Source organism: Scatophagus argus, chromosome 14, assembly GCF_020382885.2.
Source record: "Scatophagus argus isolate fScaArg1 chromosome 14, fScaArg1.pri, whole genome shotgun sequence".
NCBI lineage: Eukaryota > Metazoa > Chordata > Actinopteri > Scatophagidae > Scatophagus > Scatophagus argus.
The window spans coordinates 11,343,072-11,362,417 of record NC_058506.1 but is presented as its reverse complement, the minus strand read 5'-3'; the positions used below and the strand labels follow the sequence as shown (position 1 = coordinate 11,362,417).

The window sequence follows — 19,346 nt, the reverse complement described above, 5'->3', positions numbered from 1 at the left end:
GCGGTAACCGTCATCCTCTACGTCTCAAATTAACTTACTGCTTATCGAGTCAGAGACGGACTGACGGGTGCATATTACACTTGGTTAAATTTAATCAAATAATAACTACGTATAGGTGTTGTGTGTGATCATCAAAGTATGTTATTGCAGCCATGAGTCGCCCTGTTTGCGCTTAACGGAGGTCATGTGACGTGCGACTGGCTGCGATGTGATAACAAACGCACCCCATTCAGTTCATTGACAGAAATGGCTACCGCGGAAGTGGGTAAGTAGGTTCATAACTGAATTCTGTGTCAGTGTCCTTTAAACAAAAAGGCAGCATTTACACGAGTCTGTAGCAGTCTGTTAGAAAATATTTAACATGTACAACAGTTGTGGTGTGCCGGAGCCGCGGTTCTTTACATGTTAACATCTACTGAAGCTAACAGCTAACAGTTAGCTAGGTGCACCAGCAGTTGTAGCAATGATGCCATTCCTATCATTACTGTCTTATGCCTTTGTTATGTATTTTTTTTATTCCACAGTTAACTGCAACACTGTAGTTCCTTAGAGGAGATCGTATCTCCCCATAAAGTATATTCTTCTAGTTTTAAATGTAAACCAGGTATTGCAACCATTCTGTGTGTGTTGACCAGTTATTATTGCCTCTTTAAGACTACACATTCGCATCTTCTTCTACATCTACAACTTCTATTATCTTCTACATAAATCGAGTTTTGAGTATGTCTGCAATCCAGCATTTAGCTGTTTTTTTGATGAACAGATTTCAGAAATATTTACTAAATGTCCAGTGATGTGTCATGTACGGCACAGAGGGATAAACAGTATGATTAAAATACTCTGTAATTTTACATTGTTATACCAGTGTGTTTGTCACTGTAGACATGTAGGCTTATATGTCTTGCTCTGTCTGTCTTTCAGAGCGGAGACGTGGCCAGCTTGCTGCACTGTCCATAGCGGCAGTGGTCATCATCATAGGAGTCCCTCTGTGGTGGCGAACAACTGAAACATATCGTGCATGGCTGCCTGTCAGTCAGATAAAAGAGTTGGCCAACCTGCAGGTTTGCTTGTGCTTCGCTATTACCCCTATCTCTCTGTCTTGTAGTTCATTTTATCGTCCATATGTAATTTGCGTCCATGTGCCACGTGTGTCTAACAGATGTGTACCTTTTTTAAAAATGTCTTTTTATTTCTTTTCTTTTGCAGCTACAGCTGAGCGCTGATGTGGAGGTTGTGTTTGCACGTGGAACTGTGACGCCAGAACAGCAGAAGAAGGTCCCACTGACGCAGACGCAGGATGAGGAACACACAGTCGATGGTGATTTATTAATGCCGTTTGTGATCTGACAAAATACGAGGGCTGCGAAGTAATTCTTAAGCTCTTTTCTTTTTAGAGGACACAGCTTTGAGATACAGGTATGAGACCAGGTACCGCACAGCTACAATCATGGAGGAGGATGCCCTAAAGCAGCCCTCTGCTGCAGGTGAGAAGTCATCTGCTCATCCAATACACCTTTCAGCTCTTCACATGCGCAACCTTTTGTTATCTCAATGAGACAACAGCTTGTAATTTCTTACTGTCTCGCTTGTTCATCTTCTTTAGAGGCGGATCTGTCTCTGCACATGCTCAGTGAGAGTCCATGTGGCTCTTTGGTTGTGTATGTGATCCCAGAGTCCTCTTCACTTCTGCCTGAGGTAAAAAATAAATAAATAAAAAATTATGTTTTGATGAATAGTGAAATTAGCCTTTTCTGAGCTAAGTTCGTGGATCTCTATGGAGTCAAGTTTTTCTGTATTCAGAGGATATAATCTGCTCAGTGTCTAACTACTAACTGCTTAAATACAGTACACTCTGTACAACTTGGAAACAGAAATGAGGATCATTTGTACCACTCCAGATAAGTTAAAGATAATACAATACCCAGTACCAACCTGTACTTTCATTCCTCTCAGGATGTGGACGTGTATATCGGTCAGCGACGCACAGCTCTGTTGCGTATTGGTACCCAGATGAGAGTGGGTAAGACACTAGAGCAATTGTTGGCTCACTTGGAGCCTCGGATCAAGCAGGTGCTGCAGGTGATGTCTTTTGGCCACACCGACATCATCGCTGCACTCGGCGACAGAGTTCGCCTCAGCCCTGGCAAAAAAAAAGAAAGCACCGCTAACAGCATGAGAGCCTTTAAATCCAGCCCAGGTTGGTCTTTGTGTTAGCCCAGCCACAAAAATATACCAACTTAACTTTTGTTCCAGTCAGTATACATGGCCACTCTGAACTCTTTCCTTCTGTTCTCTGCTTATTTCTGTCTTCTCTTTAGGTTATGAAATAACTTTCAGTCTGTTGAACCCAGACCCGAAGTCACATCGGCTACACTGGGACATAGAGGGAGCTGTGGAGACATACATCCAACCACTGATTACAAAACTGGCCCCTTTGGCTAACTTTAGCATTGATTCTCAGGTACTGTGTGTGTGCGCAAATGTGTGAATGTACAGCACCTGCACTATGATGACAAGATGCTCAGCTGATGTATGTTAATGAGGATGATCTCTGTACAGACCTTATACTATGCCATGCTCGGTGTCAACCCACGCTTTGACAGCAGCCGCAGCGCCTACACACTCAACTCTGACAGCCTCGCACATGTCATCAATCCTGTGGAAGCCAGACTAGGTAAAGGAACATTCACAGTGAATAGAAACGGGTGTAGTTGGTTTTGGTGTTCATACATCTGTGTCACTGTTTGATTTTCAGGCTCAAATGCGGCATCTTCCAACCCGGTGTTGAATTTTCTTCTGTATGTCCCGGATGCCCACCATTCACCCCTTCACATTCAAGACCGCCAGAAAAAGGAAGTGGTTTCTAATGCGTTTCACTCTCCACGGTGGGGAGGAATTATGGTAAGATAATCAAAGGGTAACACTGGGTGACGGTACTCTAAATATTGTGAATGTTTATTCATATTATAAGTGATATGTCATACATTAATCGTGATTTGTTAGCTATGCTGTCATGCTTTCATAGTTTTAATATGTTGGGTCTTTATCCATGTTTTTATAGGTCTATAATGTTAATGATCTCTATGGACCAGAGGCTGCGTTCCCTGTTGACATCAACATCAACATGGCCAAAGTCATGGGAGTCTTCCTCGCACAGCTTCGGTATGTGGGTGCTTAAGTACAACAGGTATTGGTTTTTCTGTAGACACGGGGTAACTTTGCTGTACCGTGTCCTGTCAGACTGTTGCTGGGTGTGCAGTCATCTACGCCTCCCCCTGGCTTCCTGGTGGCACCATGCAGCAGTGCAGGACTAGCCGATTGGGAGCTGGACCGTCTCATGTGGAGTCGTAGTGTGGAAAATATTGCAACAGCAACCACCACTATCACCTCTCTGGCACAGCTGCTGGACCAGATTGGAAACATTGTTATCAATGATAATATTGCTCAACAGGTAAGCTGCATAGCTGTGAAAATCACTAGGTTTGTATGCATGTATAGGGTGTGTATAAAACACATTCTTACAAAAAATGAGGACAAATTATATAAATTAGTAATTAAATACAAATGAATAACAATAAATTGGCGTTTAAATAGACCGTAAACCAAGTTGTTACTTGTACAGCTTCCTTTCCTATAGCTGCATCAGTTGTATCCAACCTGTGATTGTTGTTTCTGTCACTCAGGTGTCCAGTGCCGTCATGTCTCTGCAGCTGGCTGTGGCTGAGCTGGAGGCCGGGAACCTTGGCTTTGCTCTGCAGTACAGTAAAGAGGCCATCTCGGCCTCAGAGAGGGCGTTCTTTGACCCTTCACTCCTCCACCTCCTGTACTTCCCCGATGACCAGAAGTTTGCTATCTACATTCCACTCTTCCTGCCCATGTGTGTGCCTATTCTGCTGTCACTGCTCAAAATCATGTCTGAAGCTAGACAGAGACGCAGGGAAAAGCAAGCCAAGAAGGACTGACAAAACACTTGAAGAGAAGATATGCTGAACACAGTCTGAACAAAAGCATACTATGAACAAACAGTCAGTGGCCTTCATATTTAGGTACGAGGGTAGCCATGAAAAAAGACTTGAAGCATTGGGGTGAGAGGTTTATCATGCATGATTTTTTTTTGTTTGTTTGTTTTGTTTTCTGTTAATTTTAAGATGAATGTGATGAATGTCTCTTATGACACTGTGTACTGGAAAGCCTGAATTGTTGTAAATGTGTTTTATATTTGAATTCACTCTCTATTTTAAGTTATAAATAAAAAAGACTAAATATGTAACTGGTGTTTTCATTCTTTGTCTTGCAATAGGGGACAATACCTGATTTTATATCATTATTACAATAATTTTCTGCAAGTGGAATGTGAGAGTTTGTTGTTGAGCTTGAAAATAATTGACGAAATAACATCACGTGATACATGTCGATGTCATGAGATGGTCCATACGATTTTTTTTTCACCTTTTTTTATATCTGGAGCATTCATCATTCATGGTGTACTTGTGTTTATACTACACATGTGTCCATGACTGATCCTGAATGTGGCACAAGCAATTGGGTCCCAGCCTCAATCTTGTTTAGATATACTAACACATGTATTTGTGCTAAATATATAAAGAGCCAGAAATGATGATGTGGATACTTACATATTCTGTTGACTAACAATCTAACCTTAAGCTCTGTTTAGTAGCTGTTTTAAAGTTTTCAGTCAGATTGCATAATTTTCATTAGCACATGTAGTTTACTCAATTGTTATGTAACTGCAGATGTTCAAAGGTTCATTTTGTCTATTGATGGAAATCATTTCATATGATCATTTGGACAGACGTTGAGGTGAGATAGTTTGTCATCCCCTGTGTTTTTCAAAGGCTTGTCAGAGATTAACTTTTCAGCCCAACATACAGTAAACACACACTGTAGGATGTGATTCACACTCCGGGACAGTAGGTGGCGGTGTGCGCACATTTAAAGCTGTTTGTGAGACATCACAATCGTGAAGAAAACCGCGTTGTTGAGGGAATGCTGCGAATCGCATGGTCGTAGTTTTCAAGTTTTAGCTCTTGTTAATTTGATTGTTGTGAAATCCACTCTGAAAGTTTTCAGCTGTTTCAGCTATAGCTAAAAAGTTAACGTGTAATTCGCCGATAGGATTTAACACAAGGCACTACCGAAGCGTCTTTAATCTTTTGTTTGGCTGAAGGGGACCTGTTAGCCAGCTTGCTAATTCCCGTAACCGTTATTGTTAGCTAGTTTTGTGCTAACATGTCTGCCGGTGTAGTTCGAGGACCAGCAGGGAGTAACGACTGTCGGATATACGTAGGAAATCTCCCACCTGACATCCGCTCAAAGGACATTGAAGATTTGTTTTACAAATATGGAGCAATTCGTGATATTGATCTGAAAAACCGAAGAGGAGGGCCACCGTTTGCCTTCGTGGAGTTCGAGGACCCGAGGTGAGCTGCAGCCCTCCGCCATGTATTAACCTTATGTCCTTATTGTTGTGCCCAAAAGTGTTTCAAATTATGTTTCCACTCACATAAACAGGCACATGCACTCCCTTTCTAGTTTATTAGGTACAAACAGAATCCTGTCTTTAATTAAAAGTTCAGCTGTTTAACTTGCACCTGAGGGTTCGTTGCACCAATCAACAGACGTTTTCTGCACTGCTTGCAACCTGGCAGACCAGTTTGTAGATAAACTACAGGTGGAACAGTAGTATTTAGTGCTGCATTTAAGTAATTACAGAACATAATTGGCAGTCATATTGATTATAGTCATTCAAGCCATTTTCAACATTCCAGCTTTTTAATTGGTGTTAGTTGCAGTCCCAGTGACATTTAACACAAACACCAATTCATCACTATTTCTCTCAGGTTTCATCAGTGTGAATAAGTAATTATAAGATGGTATGTTGCAACTAAAACAAACCAATCAGCCAACTGTCTGGGTTCACAAACTAAAACAAGGTGTGTGTGTGTATGTGTGCATTTCCCTGCCGGATTTCACAGGGATTCTGAGGATGCTGTTTATGGGCGTGATGGTTATGACTATGATGGCTACCGCCTGCGTGTTGAGTTTCCTAGAAGTGGAAGGGGAGGTGGTGGTGGTGGTGGTGGTGGAGGAGGAATGGGACCTCCAAGGACCAGGTATGGTCCTCCCTCCAGACGCTCAGAGTACAGGGTTGTTGTGTCAGGTGGGTAATGTGTTCCCCTCTCCACAATTCGGGCTTATTATTTACCCAAAGGTATGAGTCCTACACTAACCTTTCCTTTCAGGTCTTCCCCCAAGTGGAAGCTGGCAGGACCTAAAGGATCACATGCGAGAGGCAGGTGATGTATGTTATGCTGATGTTTACCGCGATGGCACCGGAGTGGTGGAGTTCGTACGCAAAGAAGACATGACCTACGCTGTCCGTAAACTGGATAACACTAAGTTTCGCTCTCACGAGGTAGGGTTACAGCTTCATGCAACTTAATAAGGCCTATATTTTGGAATTGATAAGTTTCTTAAATGAAGAAAGCAGAAGTGAAGGTGCAAATGAATGCATAGTAAGCAAAGGCCACTGTTAAGTTTCACTAGCCACGTAGTGTTCTTTTGTGTCATAATTTTGGCTCTGCCTGACTATTGTGGAGTGATGACAACCATGCTGGCATTTTAAGAATATTTTTTGTGCAGGCATTATCATTGGCCAAAAGTGGTTTCAGGCAACTACAAAATGCAGTTGGCCGTTTCTGTCTTCATTTTAAAGTAGATTGATATGTTTTCACAGAAAGTCATGTTGAGAAGATTCTTAGATGCCATATTCTCAGTCCAGTCACCTTTGATATCAAAGATTTCATTTTAAATGTTTGGATGAGCTAGTAAAAAATATTTGTGCTGAAACATTTTTGTTGTTCACAAGATTGACTAGAAACAGACCAAATCATGTCAGCGTTGCCAAGCATGCAGCGTGTATAAAGTCTCTAGAATGTGTGGTTAGGACAGAAGTGCCCACAATGAAGCACAATAGTAAATATTTAATTTGTGTAAGTACTTCTATGCATATGGATACCTCTTTCGAAGCTTGATCAAATTACAATAACACTGTGTACTGTTGTATGATATTTTCCCAACAGTTGGCATTACTCTTTTTTTCCTGATGTGTGCATACATTATTTTATACACTATATAGACAAAAGTATTGGGACAGCTGATCATTACACCAACAGGGACTTTAATAATATTACATTCTACATAGACAGCTTTGTAGCTATAACAGCTTCCGCTCTTCTGGGAAGGCTTTCCACAGGATTTTGGAGTGTTTCTGTGGGAATTTTGCCCATTCATGCAGTAGAGCTTTTGTGAGGTCAGGCACTGATGGCTCTCAGTCTCTGTTCCAGTTCATCCCAAAGGTGTTCGTTGGGGTTGAAGTCAGCAATCTGTGTGGGCCAGTCGAGTTCTTCCACACCGAACTCATCCAACCATGTCTTTTATGGACCTTGCTTTGTGCACTGGGGCACAGTCATGCTGGAATAGGAAAGGGCTTTCCCCACAATGTTGGAAGCATAGCATTGTGCAAAATGTCTTGATATGCTGAAGCATTAAGTTTTCCTTTCACTGGAAGTAAGGGGCTGAGCTCAACCCCTGAAAAACAGCCCCATAAAGAGGTGTGTCTAGATAGTGTCTGTGATTGAAGAAGAGCACATATGTACTGCCAGTTAGAAATTCAAGGGTCAAAGTACTGTACATGTGTTAATTCTACAGTTGCATCTGTAAGTATGCTAAATGTACAAATCTCCTCCACACATTTATTTAGTATTTTCTTCTGTCTCCATGAGTATCATGTAGAAAATTGCTCATGGCAATGAGTGCTTAGTTACATTTGTGCGTGTGTATGTGTTTAGGGAGAAACAGCCTACATTCGTGTGAAGATGGACGGTCCTCGCAGCCCCAGCTATGGTCGTTCCCGCTCTCGTAGCCGCAGCCGGAGCAAGAGCAGGTCACGCAGCTACTCCCCTCGTCGCAGCAAAGGATCTCCACGTTACTCCCCTCGACGTTCCCGCTCCCGCTCTCGCTCGCGCACTTAGATTCGCCAAAACTAAAGCAGTGGTGTACCTCAGAGCCAGAGAGGACATCTTCAGATCACTCAACAAATCTGTAAACCCTCCATGGAAAATCTCACGTGTTACCTGTTTATGCTGTCTCGGTGTGTTCCCTATTCCCAAATTTATTTATTTTTTCCCAGTTTTCTTTTTAGCTTTTATTTTTACAGATGACCCTGTCATTCTTCCTTTTTCCCTCTCCTCATCACTGTTTTTCCTAACCATCTCTGCACCTTCTCTATACTTTCCTTCTACTGATTTTCCTTGTATGCTTTATGTTTTGCTTCATTTGGAAAGATTCTACTTTTTAAGCATATGCTGCTGTCCTTTGACCTTCTTGTGTGTCTCTCTGTAGAGTTCAGAGGAACAGGATAGGATGGGAAGAGAGGAATCAGTTCATATTAGGATAAACAGGAGGAGGAGGAGTCATAAATGGCACCAATGGTATGATGGCTGTGCCTTGTCAACTGTGAAATCTGCATTATATAAGGCTGTTCAGTTTTCTTTTGTTTTTGTTTTTTTACATATACTTGACAGTAGTGTGGCATTGTGAAATGTTTTCAGTTATAACAGGTTCTGTATACCACTTTGTATTTGAAGATCCAAAGCTTGTGGGGTTTTTTTCCTTTTAGTATTCAAAAGTAAATCATTTTTTTGGGATTGATTGTAGGTGGTGTCCCTTGTTTTTCCTCTAAGTGAACTCCCTAGACTCATTTATTGACATTTCTTAGTAACCAAAGTAATTGCTAGTTGGGATTGATTATATATTTTTCCTTTATTTCCCAAGTTGTGATTCTAACTTGCCTCCTTCTCTTTGGTTCTGCCGGTATTCTGAAGGTTTGGACTGGGCTCATTGTCTCCCCATTCCGGAACCGGATCAGATCAGGATCAGGAATTAGGATTAGGCTACAGGATGGATACATGGAGCAGGAGCATTTTACCGGGAGAGGATCCTGAGGATCCCTGTCCACATAACCCCATCAAACCGGAAACATTGTAGTGAAATATTTAAACTCAATTGGCTTTCAAATAATCAAAATTGTTTTTGGGACCTAAGAGATGCCATTTGTGATGGCACTGCTACAAGTGATAATTTTGGGATCAAAACCAGAAGGAGGGCTGAGAGGTGCAGGACGGATCCACACGCAGAAGGAGAGTGGTAAATAGTGGGCAACCATTAACAGTGAGTGAGTGGGGGGGGGTCTGGGGGTCTGGGTCTGGGAGGCTGCCCCGAATGTGGTTTGTATCTTTTTTTTGTTGTTGTTTTTGTTTAGGTCTGTGTTTTTTTGAGGAGAATTATTTCTTACTTTTCTGAAGTATACTATCCAGTATCTTTAAAGCTTTATTCTCTTTTAATAAAACCTTCAAAAACATATGTCTGATGGTTGTTTTTCCTTTCCTGAATTTGTGCTACTGCAGAGGGTTGTGCACAAAAACAACATCCCACACTTGGTCACAATCAGTTGTGTTTCAGGGGCTTGATGCCTGTTCATGGTTTCAATTCACTGTCTTAAACTTTTCTACCTGTGCAAAGATTAGTGTAGCTGCGTGGATGATTTGTGTTGTTCTTAAATGTGTAAATTTATTGTCATTGATTCTAGAAAAAATTTTTATGGCCAAAGATTGTGTAAAGGTAGTCTACAAATTATTAAAAATGCAAATTAACTTGTCAGACTACTGTATGACCAATCTTTATGTGATCTTAAAAACATCTTAAATACACATTCTAAGAGACGTGTAAAGCTAAGTATATTGCGAATTGCTTTAGACTTTTCTGTGACTATAGCTTCAGCTTTCATTTAAACCAGAAACACAAGTAGAACAACCACAACGTGATGACGTTGAGGTGTACGCCATCTGTGATTGGTCAATCCGGCTGTCCCACGGGGATATCTAAGCAGTGGTGATACCTTTCCTCCTGTAAATACCTGTGCAGTTAGTTAAGCGAGTACATACATACATTGATTTTCCGGTTGTGTCATTGAAGGTCAGATTTGTCTGAATCGTTAAGCCCCGTAGGTGGCGACATTACTGCAAGTTGTCACCTTTTATATACTACTTATATGCTCCCGGGATCTGAGTCCTAATTTCGTACCATAAACATGTAAATGTGAGCTTCCTTGAATCCTTCCTTCCTATCCTTGAATCCTTGAAATGTCTGGCGGAGGTGTAACGACTGTCGGATATACGTGGGGAATCTCCCTCCGGACATCCGCATCAAAGACGTTGAGGACGTGTTTTATAAATACGGAATCATTCGGGACATTGATCTGAATTCCTTCGTGGAATTTGAGGACCCGAGGTGAGCTGCAGCGCCACATCTTAACATTTTAACCTTATCTCCCTTATTTCAGAGTTTAGAGTAAACATGTCCTTGCTAGATAAAACACTTAACGGTCCGCTCGGAAAGTTCAAACATCGGTTCAAACAGCTGACACACACCCTCAGAAAGTGTGGTCGTTTTTTGCTGTTGCTAATATAAGCGGGCCAGTGTGTATGTTTTATCAAATGAAGCACATGAGGCGTACCACCGCGGGTGCTACTTACAGATATTAGACTGGAAATTTATAGCATCTTTCCGTAGATTACGTACAGCCCCGTTGGGTCTAACTGCTAGATGTTTTTCTGTTAATTAATACAAATTTAATTTTAGGTTCTTTGAATTAACAGAAAGCAAGCTATTTCAGTCTTAAATATTTCTTTTATTTTTTTTTGCAAAAAAATGTTCAAGTTTACTGTAGTCCTATCAAATCAAATGTCTTGCCATTATTAGTTTATTATTTAGTTTGATTGAGCACTTAAATAAAAGTGAATTTAAAATTCACTATATTTGTAAATTGTTCAGTTTGCTGGAATATGCAAGTTCCCCCTGTAATTTTATTTAGACTACATTGAACAGCTGTTGATGTGTTTGACTGAACAGAGGGAGAGAAAACACATTTAATTGTTTCAGCACTAGAGAGAGAGAGAGATACTGAGACTGAATCAGAATCAGAATCGTCTTTATTGCCATTCTAAGTGAAGAGGTTTCACATTACTAGGAATTTGTCTTGGTGATTGGTGCATACATAGAACCTAAAGAGTAACATATAATAGTAGAATAAAACAAAATAGTTCTCCCTGTGCCTGCGTGGGTTTTCTCCGGGTACTCCGGCTTCCTCCCACAATACCAAAAACATGCCCATTAGGTTAATTGGCTACTCTAAATTGCCCCTAGGTGTGAGTGTGAGAGTGTGTGTGGTTGTCTGTCTTTGTGTGTTGGCCCTGCGATTGACTGGCGACCAGTCCAGGGTGAACCCCGCCTCTCGCCCGTAGTCAGCTGGGATAGGCTCCAGCTCCCCCGCGACCCTGATGGATAAGCGGTATAGAAAATGGATGAATAATAAAATGCTGTGCTGGGTCAGAACAGTATCAATTATGTGTATATAATCTTCATATTCTGTACATAACCAGCTGTTTGGAGATATAAATGGTCATTGGTGTTTCTGCTTATGCTCAGCTCTTAGTATCCAAATGTTTTTTAGGGATTGATTATATCTTAACTAATCTTAAAGCATTTTCTGAAGATGTGATTCTAACTTGCCTCCTTCTCTTTGGTTCTGCTGGTATTCTGAAGGTTTGTACTGGGCTCACCGTCTCCCCATTCCGGAGCCGGACCAGGATTCAGGATTAGGATTAGGCTTCGGGATGGATACATAGAGCAGGAGCATTTTACCTGGAGAAGATCCCGAGGATCCCTGTCCACATAACCCCATCAAACTGGAAACATTGTAGTGAAATATTTAAACTCAATTGGCTTCAAAGTCAAAAGAAAATATTTGTTTTCGTGTGGGACCTCACAGACGGAATCACTGATGGCATCCTGATGATTGATTGTTTTTCAAATTTTTTTAATCATTATTATTATTGAGAGGAGCAAAGCTTGGATCAAAACCAGGAGGAGAGCTGGGAGGTGCAGGATGGATCCACGCAAGTAAGAAGAGTGGTAAATAGTGGGCAACCATTAACAGTGGAAGAGGGAGGACCGGGAGGTGACAAAGGGAATGTAACCTTAATATGTTTTTTGCTTTTCTCTTAGGTGAGTCTTTTGCTGCAGAAGATGAGTTTTGACTTTGCTAAATATAATCTCCAATATCTTTAAGCTTTGTTCTCTTCAATAAAAGTTGAATTTACACTTTAATGCTATTGTGTTTATCTTTTTTTAAGTACCACAAGTGCAAAGCTTTAGACTTACATTTTCTGACTGAGTGGTACCTTAGTTTAGGACTTTGGTTTGTTCAATTTATACCATTTCTTCAAAAGCACATAGACATTTGGTGTAAATACCCCAAATGAAATTTAAATGTATGAATTGTTGGTTCTCAGAACAAATATCCCATTTTTAAATACTTCATAGGCTGTGAGTGGTCACCAGGTACTGTTGTGAAAAGAAAAAAAAAATGATCACACCTTTGCAGGAGCAGGGTTTCCATTAATATTGTCTCCAAAGATTCATTAAAACGCAGATTAGCTTACCTAGTACTCATTTGGCCCCAGATAAAGAAAGGGGGTCACTGCCTTTCTGGTGTGCCTTTAGTAAACAGTATTATTGATGGGAGACAAGGAGATGTTTTTATCGCTGCTCGTATTAACCAGCAAGAACTTTTCATGGCACCTCTTGATCCTTCTTTTCCCAGGTGCAGCAACATTAACCAAACACATTTTTTGGGCAGAAGGGGACTTTAAAAGAAGGGAAGAGCAGCCAGAGTGACCACAGTTTGCATCAACTGGCTGAAATCTGCTGGTTGAGACTACACAGGTGTCTTTGTCTTGATTTAGCTTTGGATCAATACTCTCCACAGTGCATTTTCGTGTCTCGTCTTCCCTGCACAGGTCTAATCTAGATCTCCATTCGTTGCAAGTTCTCTAAAGTTATGCGGATCAATAGCATCGATCAGCCTGATCACCTGGATCGATCACTCCCTCTGATGGAAGGTGGGGTGAAAACGGTGCATTCTGGGTGGAAATAAGATGCAGGCTCTTGTCCGCAAGTGAAAAACGCCGTCACCAGGGTGGAGGCTTCCGTCCAGCCAATCACACGGCGGATGTGATGTGGAAGGCGGGGCGGAGGCGCACGCTTTTCCTTTCATAAATGAACGATAAACTGTGGAGCTGGCCGTGACGGACGCCGCTTAACATCATAACTTCGCAGAGAGACGGTCAGAGTCAATGCCGTGTGTGTGTGTGAGAGAGACAGTGTTCAGTGTTCATGTTTGATGCTGATACGAGCTGTACGGCTGAAGTGAGGGGAATAACTTACAGAGGCTTCTGTTCGCTTGCATGCTAATCTCGCTTGTGCCTCTCGTATTTGTCCTGTGAGAAAGCTACTTTGCATCTTCTTTTTTTTTCTTTTTAAAGCTGACAAGTTGAATGAGTTGGGTGCCAGTGGGGCGAGTGTGAGTAACTAGTTGTTGTTGTTGTTTTATGCGCAGAAATGGTGAAGTTCACCTGCAGCAGTAAACCAAAGTTGTAATGCCGTCAGCAGCTCTGGGCAGGTGCACCTTTTTCAGCAATGTTGCTGAGTTATGGTGGCCATGTCGGCAACCTTCTTTGACTGCTTCATGTGATACTCACAAGCATTTTGTCTGTCCTGACAAACCCACAGTGCTGAGTATGGCTGCTCCAAGTGTGTTCCAGAAGAGCTGCATGTCAGTGTACATCTGATTGGGCAGGAAGGGGGGGGGTTAAGGTTGTTCCTCAGACTCATCCAGATGATATAATTTAAAAACATATGCTAATATCAGAATCAGAATTCCTTTATTTATCCCTGAAGGGAAATTCTTATGCTAATATGTACTCATGACTACAGCCAGTGACTCTTTCCATAAGCCAATGATGGCAGTGGTGTTGCAGTCATGGAAGTGGAACTGACGACTTTTCTTTTCTCCCGTGCAGTTAAAAACGCCAACATGTCTGACAAGAAGGCAGTGATAAAGAACGCAGACATGTCTGATGAAATGCAGCAGGATGCAGTGGACTGTGCCATGCAGGCCATGGAAAAATACAACATTGAGAAGGATATTGCAGCCTATGTCAAAAAGGTACAATTAGATCAATGTTAAATGAATAGACCCACGTGACGTTTATCAAAACATGTTTCTTAATCTATCATATGCTGATTATCGTGTCCCCTGCAGGAGTTTGACAAAAAGTACAACCCCACGTGGCACTGCATTGTTGGGAGGAACTTCGGCAGCTACGTGACACACGAGACGAAGCATTTCATCTACTTCTACCTGGGCCAAGTTGCCATTCTGCTCTTCAAGTCGGGCTGAATGCCAAACACGCCCTCCTAAAACTACTTTTAATTCAGCCCTTAATACTTTGTGTCACGCTGTACATTCGTTGCCACCTTTCTGCAGACATGCTTACCTCCTGGTTTCCTGCTCGCTTCAGTCTGTTTGCCACCTACAGCATGACCACCATCGGTGGACGGCGCTCGATTCACGTCTTTGCCCGTGACGTGCCGTCCAGAGAGAATGCCAGTCCTCATGTCAGCTGTCAGTCACCATTTGCACACCTGACAGACTCCTCTATGCCTCATAATTAATGCATATTGTTTTTGCCGTGCATTGACGCACATACCTTTTACATTGTTTAATATTATGGGTATGTTGTAGAATAACTTATTTTCATGCAGTTAAGATGAGCAACAGACAGTTTTTGTTGAAATGCCTTTAATTTTCAGTGTTGACTAAGATTGAATAAAAAATGCCAAGACTGTTGCTTACATTTAATAAAGAGAAATCACCTGCGAAAGAGACTTGAAAGGTTTTGTACATGCTTGAACATCGCTGTTTCCAATTCTGTTGTGAATATTTAGTGTTACTGTTGTATACCTCTGAAATGTAATTTTGTGTACAGTATTGTGATATTTTCGACATGTTCAGCACAAAACTCGGACAGTAAATTTGTTCAAAAATGTGTTTGGCGTGCGTGTGTGTGTCTCCTGCCTGTTCTGATTGTAATATTGTGAACCACTACCACCACTGTGCTTTTGTTCTTTTGTGTTATCTCCAGGTTTGTTACTTATTGTAGAATAAGATTTTCCAGATGTAGGCAGACGACATGTCCGTGTCTGTGCTTGTGCCCACTAAATAAAAGCTGAGAAAATTAAAACTCAACTACTCAACATGAGCCCTTTTGAAGTTAATCGTAAAGTTGTTGTGTTGATTGTCATTAGGGGAAACGGTCTTGAAACGTATTACAGTTATTGTATCATTTCAATCAAGTATTTATATGCTACTTAATATTATTCTGCACAAAATGTAAAGCTGAAAGGTTTAAAGTTTCAACAGGTGGGTAGTAATTCCTTTATTTTATGTCCACTGGGACGTTATCGTCTTTCGTCACAGTCACTGCAACACATTCACAACTTCATTCGTCCTCTCATCACTCACATTGCCCACCGTGGCCATACACTCACCTCTGAACAAATACTTTGTGTTGCTCTAGTAAGTAGTAGTAGTAGTAATAGTAAGGCAACTGTTTGCAGAGCTGTCAGAAAGGTGTGCCTCGCTGTGAAATTTATTTTGTCTTCCTTATATCCTACAGTCAGAGAGAGACAAAGAGAACATTTTTCTGTTAGTTTTTCATATTCCAACAACAAATTAAATTTACCTGTGACCGCACACCCACCTCTAACTTGTATTTAAGTATTTCAGATCTGCCTTTTGGATCTGGCGGTCCAAGTATACCATTTCCTTATCTGTTTTTTCAGTCTGTTTAAGGAGATGGATTCTGTATAACTCCTTAAATAAGAATGACATTAAGTCGTATTGTTCTACATGTACAGAAACTCTCACTGTGTTCATTTGCGCTGGAGGATTTGATGGACCCTCTTCATGCTGTCCAGTTACGCTCTGTTGAAAAAGGATAACAATGTCAGCTGTCAATGTCAATATAAATCCATGCAAAAAATGTCACATGTACATGTAAAGCTGACCTAATATGATACCCCTGTAGGCCTTTCAGTGACAGCAGACACAGTGTCTTCATGTTCATTATCCTTTGAAGACAAGCGTTTTATTCTGTGAACTTTATACCATTGGTTATGAGTTTTGGTGTGTTGAGTTACTTACAACAGGCTGGAGTTGGGCTACATGAGGCTCCAACAGGTGGAGACGTCAATCAGAGTCTATTGGATTCAAGAACAAACATCCTGTCTCCAAAAGAGGCTTCATAAAGAAACAATATAGAGGTGTGGACGTCTTACATGTTATGAAGGCACTTGTGTCCTGGGGGGTGACTGGCTCAGATGAGCTGCCCCCTGGGATTCCCTCAGCCACTGGCCTTCAGCTAGTTTGACCAAGGGCCATCTCCTCTGCCTGTTAGAGGTGGTGGTGCAGGTCCTCCACCCGTTTTAGGGGCCTCTACCCTCTTTCTGTTGGCCAGGCAGGAGTCAAATGTTAACTTCACCACATTAATTAATGAAACATTACAGGGAACAGAATGTGTGAAAACATCATACGGGGATGAAAGAGTTGTAAAGTATTAAATCACTTAAATACATGTAAGTAATTTGACATGTCAAATGATACCAAAGCGAGATACAACCAGACATGTTATGTGTCCGCCTCACCTGATTGAATCATATTTTTATATTTCATTTTCAACTGCCTCCAATTCCGTTTTTCACCCCCTGGGTTGCACCTACATGACCAGAGGGTCAATACCATTTTTTTTACATGCAATATTGATTAAACACAAAACTTACGCACTGACTCGAGCAGTGATTTTATTTTTCCCCATGCATTTTCTCTATATTTTTTTCCTGAATATACGCTAATATTCACCGTACGCCTCCATCAAGATTTCCAGCTCCAGTGGTGAAAAATACTGTATGTTGAGCGCTTTCTTTCCCCTCCGACCTCCGTGGTGAATCAGGGAATCGGGGCTCCATTGATGATGGCTCAGAGCCGACAGAACTAGTGAACTCCTGCGTTGAAACAGGAAATGGACCCCAGGTGAAGAGTTTTATTTGTCATTTGTATTATTTTATTTGCCCCTCGACCCTGACGGATAAGCGGTATAGAAAATGGATGGATGGATGGATTATTTTATTTGTAATTATTTGTATTTTATTTATAACAGAGCCACATTCTTCACAGACTTGGCAGACTCTGAGTTTAGTTTCGGTTTCAGTTTCTTTCAAGCCAAAACAAGATTTAGACAAAAGTTTCAGTCATTTTTAAATCTTCGTTTGAAAAAACAAAATGAAGGGCTTTATTTTGTTGCTGCTCCTAAGTCAGGATGCACTTGCTGGTAGGTTCACGTCTGAAATATATAAATATTTATATGTACAACATATATCAACACATGTTGAGTACATTTCTCTGCTAAAACCTAACTGATTCATACGTTGCTGGTTTTTATACTAGCAGCAGCTGCCTGATGTTCTAATAACAGTATAATGTTATCATTTGTTGTCATTTGTTTCACTGTTAATGTACAAATTACTGGCGAATGTGAAATTCTCATTCAGAAACCTGAAAGCATGTTTGTCCCCCAGTGAAGCACTACCTGAAGTATTTCCTCAGTGGATCGTCTGGACTCCAAAACTTCCCAGAGTTTATGGCTTTTTCGACAGTTGATGACATTCAGGGGGGTTACTGTGACAGCAAAGGAAGGAGACCAGAACCCAGACATGACTGGACTAGAAAATTAACAGAAGATTATCCTGAACACTTTGAATACTACGCACAGGAGTGTATACGCTACCAGCCCATCTACAGAGCCCACATTGTTATGTTAAAGCAACAACTGAATAAAACTGGAGGTAAAAAAAATTACTGATGCCCAAGTTAAAACTGACTAAAAACACTTGGCATTTAATTTCCTGTCAATTAGTATGTATCACGTTCACTAGGAACTCTGGACACCATAAGGCTAGATGTACAAACATGTCAAGACTGGTTGCAGCAACTTGTGACTCTGATTTAGAAAAGACAGATGAGCTAATCAGTCTGATTTACTCGTTCTCTCTCTCAGGTGTTCACATTTTCCAGAGGATACACGGCTGTGAGTGGGATGAGGAGACTGGAGAGGTTAATGCTTTTAACCAGTTTGGTTATAATGGAGAAGATTTCATAGCTCTAGACTCAAAGACAATGACGTGGGTTGCTGCAAAACCTCAAGCTGTCATCACCAAACACAAGTGGAACAGAGACATCATTTACATTGAAGCAAAAAGGTTGTACAACGCACAGATTTGCCCTGAAAGGCTGAAGAAGTATGTAGAATATTTGAAGAGCTTTCTACAGAAAGTAGGTATAGTCAATCAACCTGAAGTAGTGAAATGGGCACAATATTTACCGGTACATTCTTTTGCCCTTTGTAATCTCTCTGTCTCTCCGTTCAGTGCTTCCATCGGTATCTCTTCTCCAAAAGAGTCCCTCCTCTCCAGTCAGCTGCCATGCTACAGGTTTCTACCCTGACAGAGCAATGATGTTCTGGACAAAAGATGGAGAGGAGCATCACGAGGGAGTGGACCACGGAGAGATTCTCGCTAACCACGACGGGACCTTCCAGATGACTGTTGAGCTGAATATATCAGGGGTCACACTTGAAGACTGGCGGAGGTACGACTGTGTGTTTCACCTATCTGGTGTGGAGGACAACATTGTCACCAGACTGGACAAAGTGGTGATCAGAACCAACTGGGGTAAGACTGGGACCCTGATTTAACACTGGATGTGCACATCAAACAAAAATGAATTATAAGCTGTGAACACTCTGAAGATGTTGCTTTTCTAATTTTTAGATCCTAAAAAGCATTTTTGTTTCGGTTCCAGTCGCTCCCTCTGGGTTTGCTGCTGGTCTTGTCATTGGTCCTGTTGTAGGACTGCTCCTCCTGGCACTCTTCACCGCAGGAATCTTCATCTGGAAAAGAAACAACAATGGCAAGGAACAAAGATGTTTTTACTCATCATGAAGCCATTTCTAAATAATAATTAAATTAAAACCATAAACCATGGCAAATGATTTAATGTCTCTTCTGTGTTTCAGGGTTCACATCTGCAAACTGTAAGTACTGTGCCATCTTACCCTCTCTTTTATATGTAAATAGTTTTAAATTCAACTACTGACACTTTGTTTTTCTTGTGTAGCTTCAGATCCTTCATTCTCTGAAACTTCAGTCAAAGATACAGCTCTTAACTGACCACAGGGCAGGTACTATGATCCCTTCTCTGCTCCGCCTGTTAAATAAACGGATTTAAAAACCACAACATTTTCTAG

General features: G+C 41.3%; 4 protein-coding genes across 10 annotated transcripts; all 4 read left to right on the top strand.

The window, feature by feature from the left end:
• The first annotated feature begins 131 nt into the window (after positions 1-131).
• pigs (phosphatidylinositol glycan anchor biosynthesis, class S) lies at positions 132-4,270 on the top strand. Its single transcript, XM_046410268.1, has 12 exons — positions 132-265; positions 922-1,061; positions 1,207-1,318; positions 1,395-1,484; positions 1,604-1,695; positions 1,954-2,197; positions 2,319-2,461; positions 2,560-2,674; positions 2,756-2,901; positions 3,062-3,162; positions 3,241-3,451; positions 3,684-4,270. Exons 1-12 carry the CDS (start codon positions 247-249, stop codon positions 3,960-3,962), a joined length of 1,692 nt encoding a protein of 563 aa, XP_046266224.1. The 5' UTR covers positions 132-246; the 3' UTR covers positions 3,963-4,270.
• A 685-nt stretch (positions 4,271-4,955) lies between these two features.
• srsf1b (serine and arginine rich splicing factor 1b) lies at positions 4,956-9,444 on the top strand. 5 transcript variants are annotated; one of them, XR_006845220.1, is made up of 6 exons: positions 4,962-5,441; positions 5,997-6,181; positions 6,264-6,436; positions 7,872-8,173; positions 8,425-8,513; positions 8,907-8,958. XR_006845220.1 is itself a non-coding variant. In XM_046410669.1 (5 exons), the coding sequence occupies exons 1-5, from the start codon at positions 5,251-5,253 to the stop codon at positions 9,067-9,069; spliced, it is 801 nt and encodes a 266-aa protein (XP_046266625.1). In that variant the 5' UTR covers positions 4,956-5,250; the 3' UTR covers positions 9,070-9,444. The 5 variants fall into 5 exon arrangements, 2 of the variants coding, with proteins under 2 accessions (XP_046266625.1, XP_046266626.1); XM_046410669.1 differs by lacking the exon at positions 7,872-8,173 and having other exon boundaries at positions 4,956-5,441; positions 8,907-9,444; XR_006845219.1 differs by having other exon boundaries at positions 7,872-8,513; positions 8,907-8,966.
• Positions 9,445-13,114: 3,670 nt separating this feature from the next.
• On the top strand, positions 13,115-15,240 carry dynll2b (dynein, light chain, LC8-type 2b). 2 transcript variants are annotated; one of them, XM_046410671.1, is made up of 3 exons: positions 13,115-13,267; positions 14,004-14,149; positions 14,246-15,240. In XM_046410671.1, exons 2-3 carry the CDS (start codon positions 14,018-14,020, stop codon positions 14,381-14,383), a joined length of 270 nt encoding a protein of 89 aa, XP_046266627.1. In that variant the 5' UTR covers positions 13,115-13,267; positions 14,004-14,017; the 3' UTR covers positions 14,384-15,240. The 2 variants fall into 2 exon arrangements, with proteins under 2 accessions (XP_046266627.1, XP_046266628.1); XM_046410672.1 differs by lacking the exon at positions 13,115-13,267 and adding an exon at positions 13,312-13,504.
• A 1,841-nt stretch (positions 15,241-17,081) lies between these two features.
• On the top strand, positions 17,082-19,333 carry LOC124070596 (major histocompatibility complex class I-related gene protein-like). Of its 2 annotated transcripts, none has more exons than XM_046410602.1 (7): positions 17,082-17,372; positions 17,620-17,886; positions 18,099-18,377; positions 18,469-18,771; positions 18,902-19,009; positions 19,116-19,133; positions 19,217-19,333. In XM_046410602.1, the coding sequence occupies exons 1-7, from the start codon at positions 17,324-17,326 to the stop codon at positions 19,267-19,269; spliced, it is 1,077 nt and encodes a 358-aa protein (XP_046266558.1). In that variant the 5' UTR covers positions 17,082-17,323; the 3' UTR covers positions 19,270-19,333. The 2 variants fall into 2 exon arrangements, with proteins under 2 accessions (XP_046266558.1, XP_046266559.1); XM_046410603.1 differs by having other exon boundaries at positions 18,871-19,009.
• The last annotated feature ends 13 nt before the right edge of the window (positions 19,334-19,346 follow it).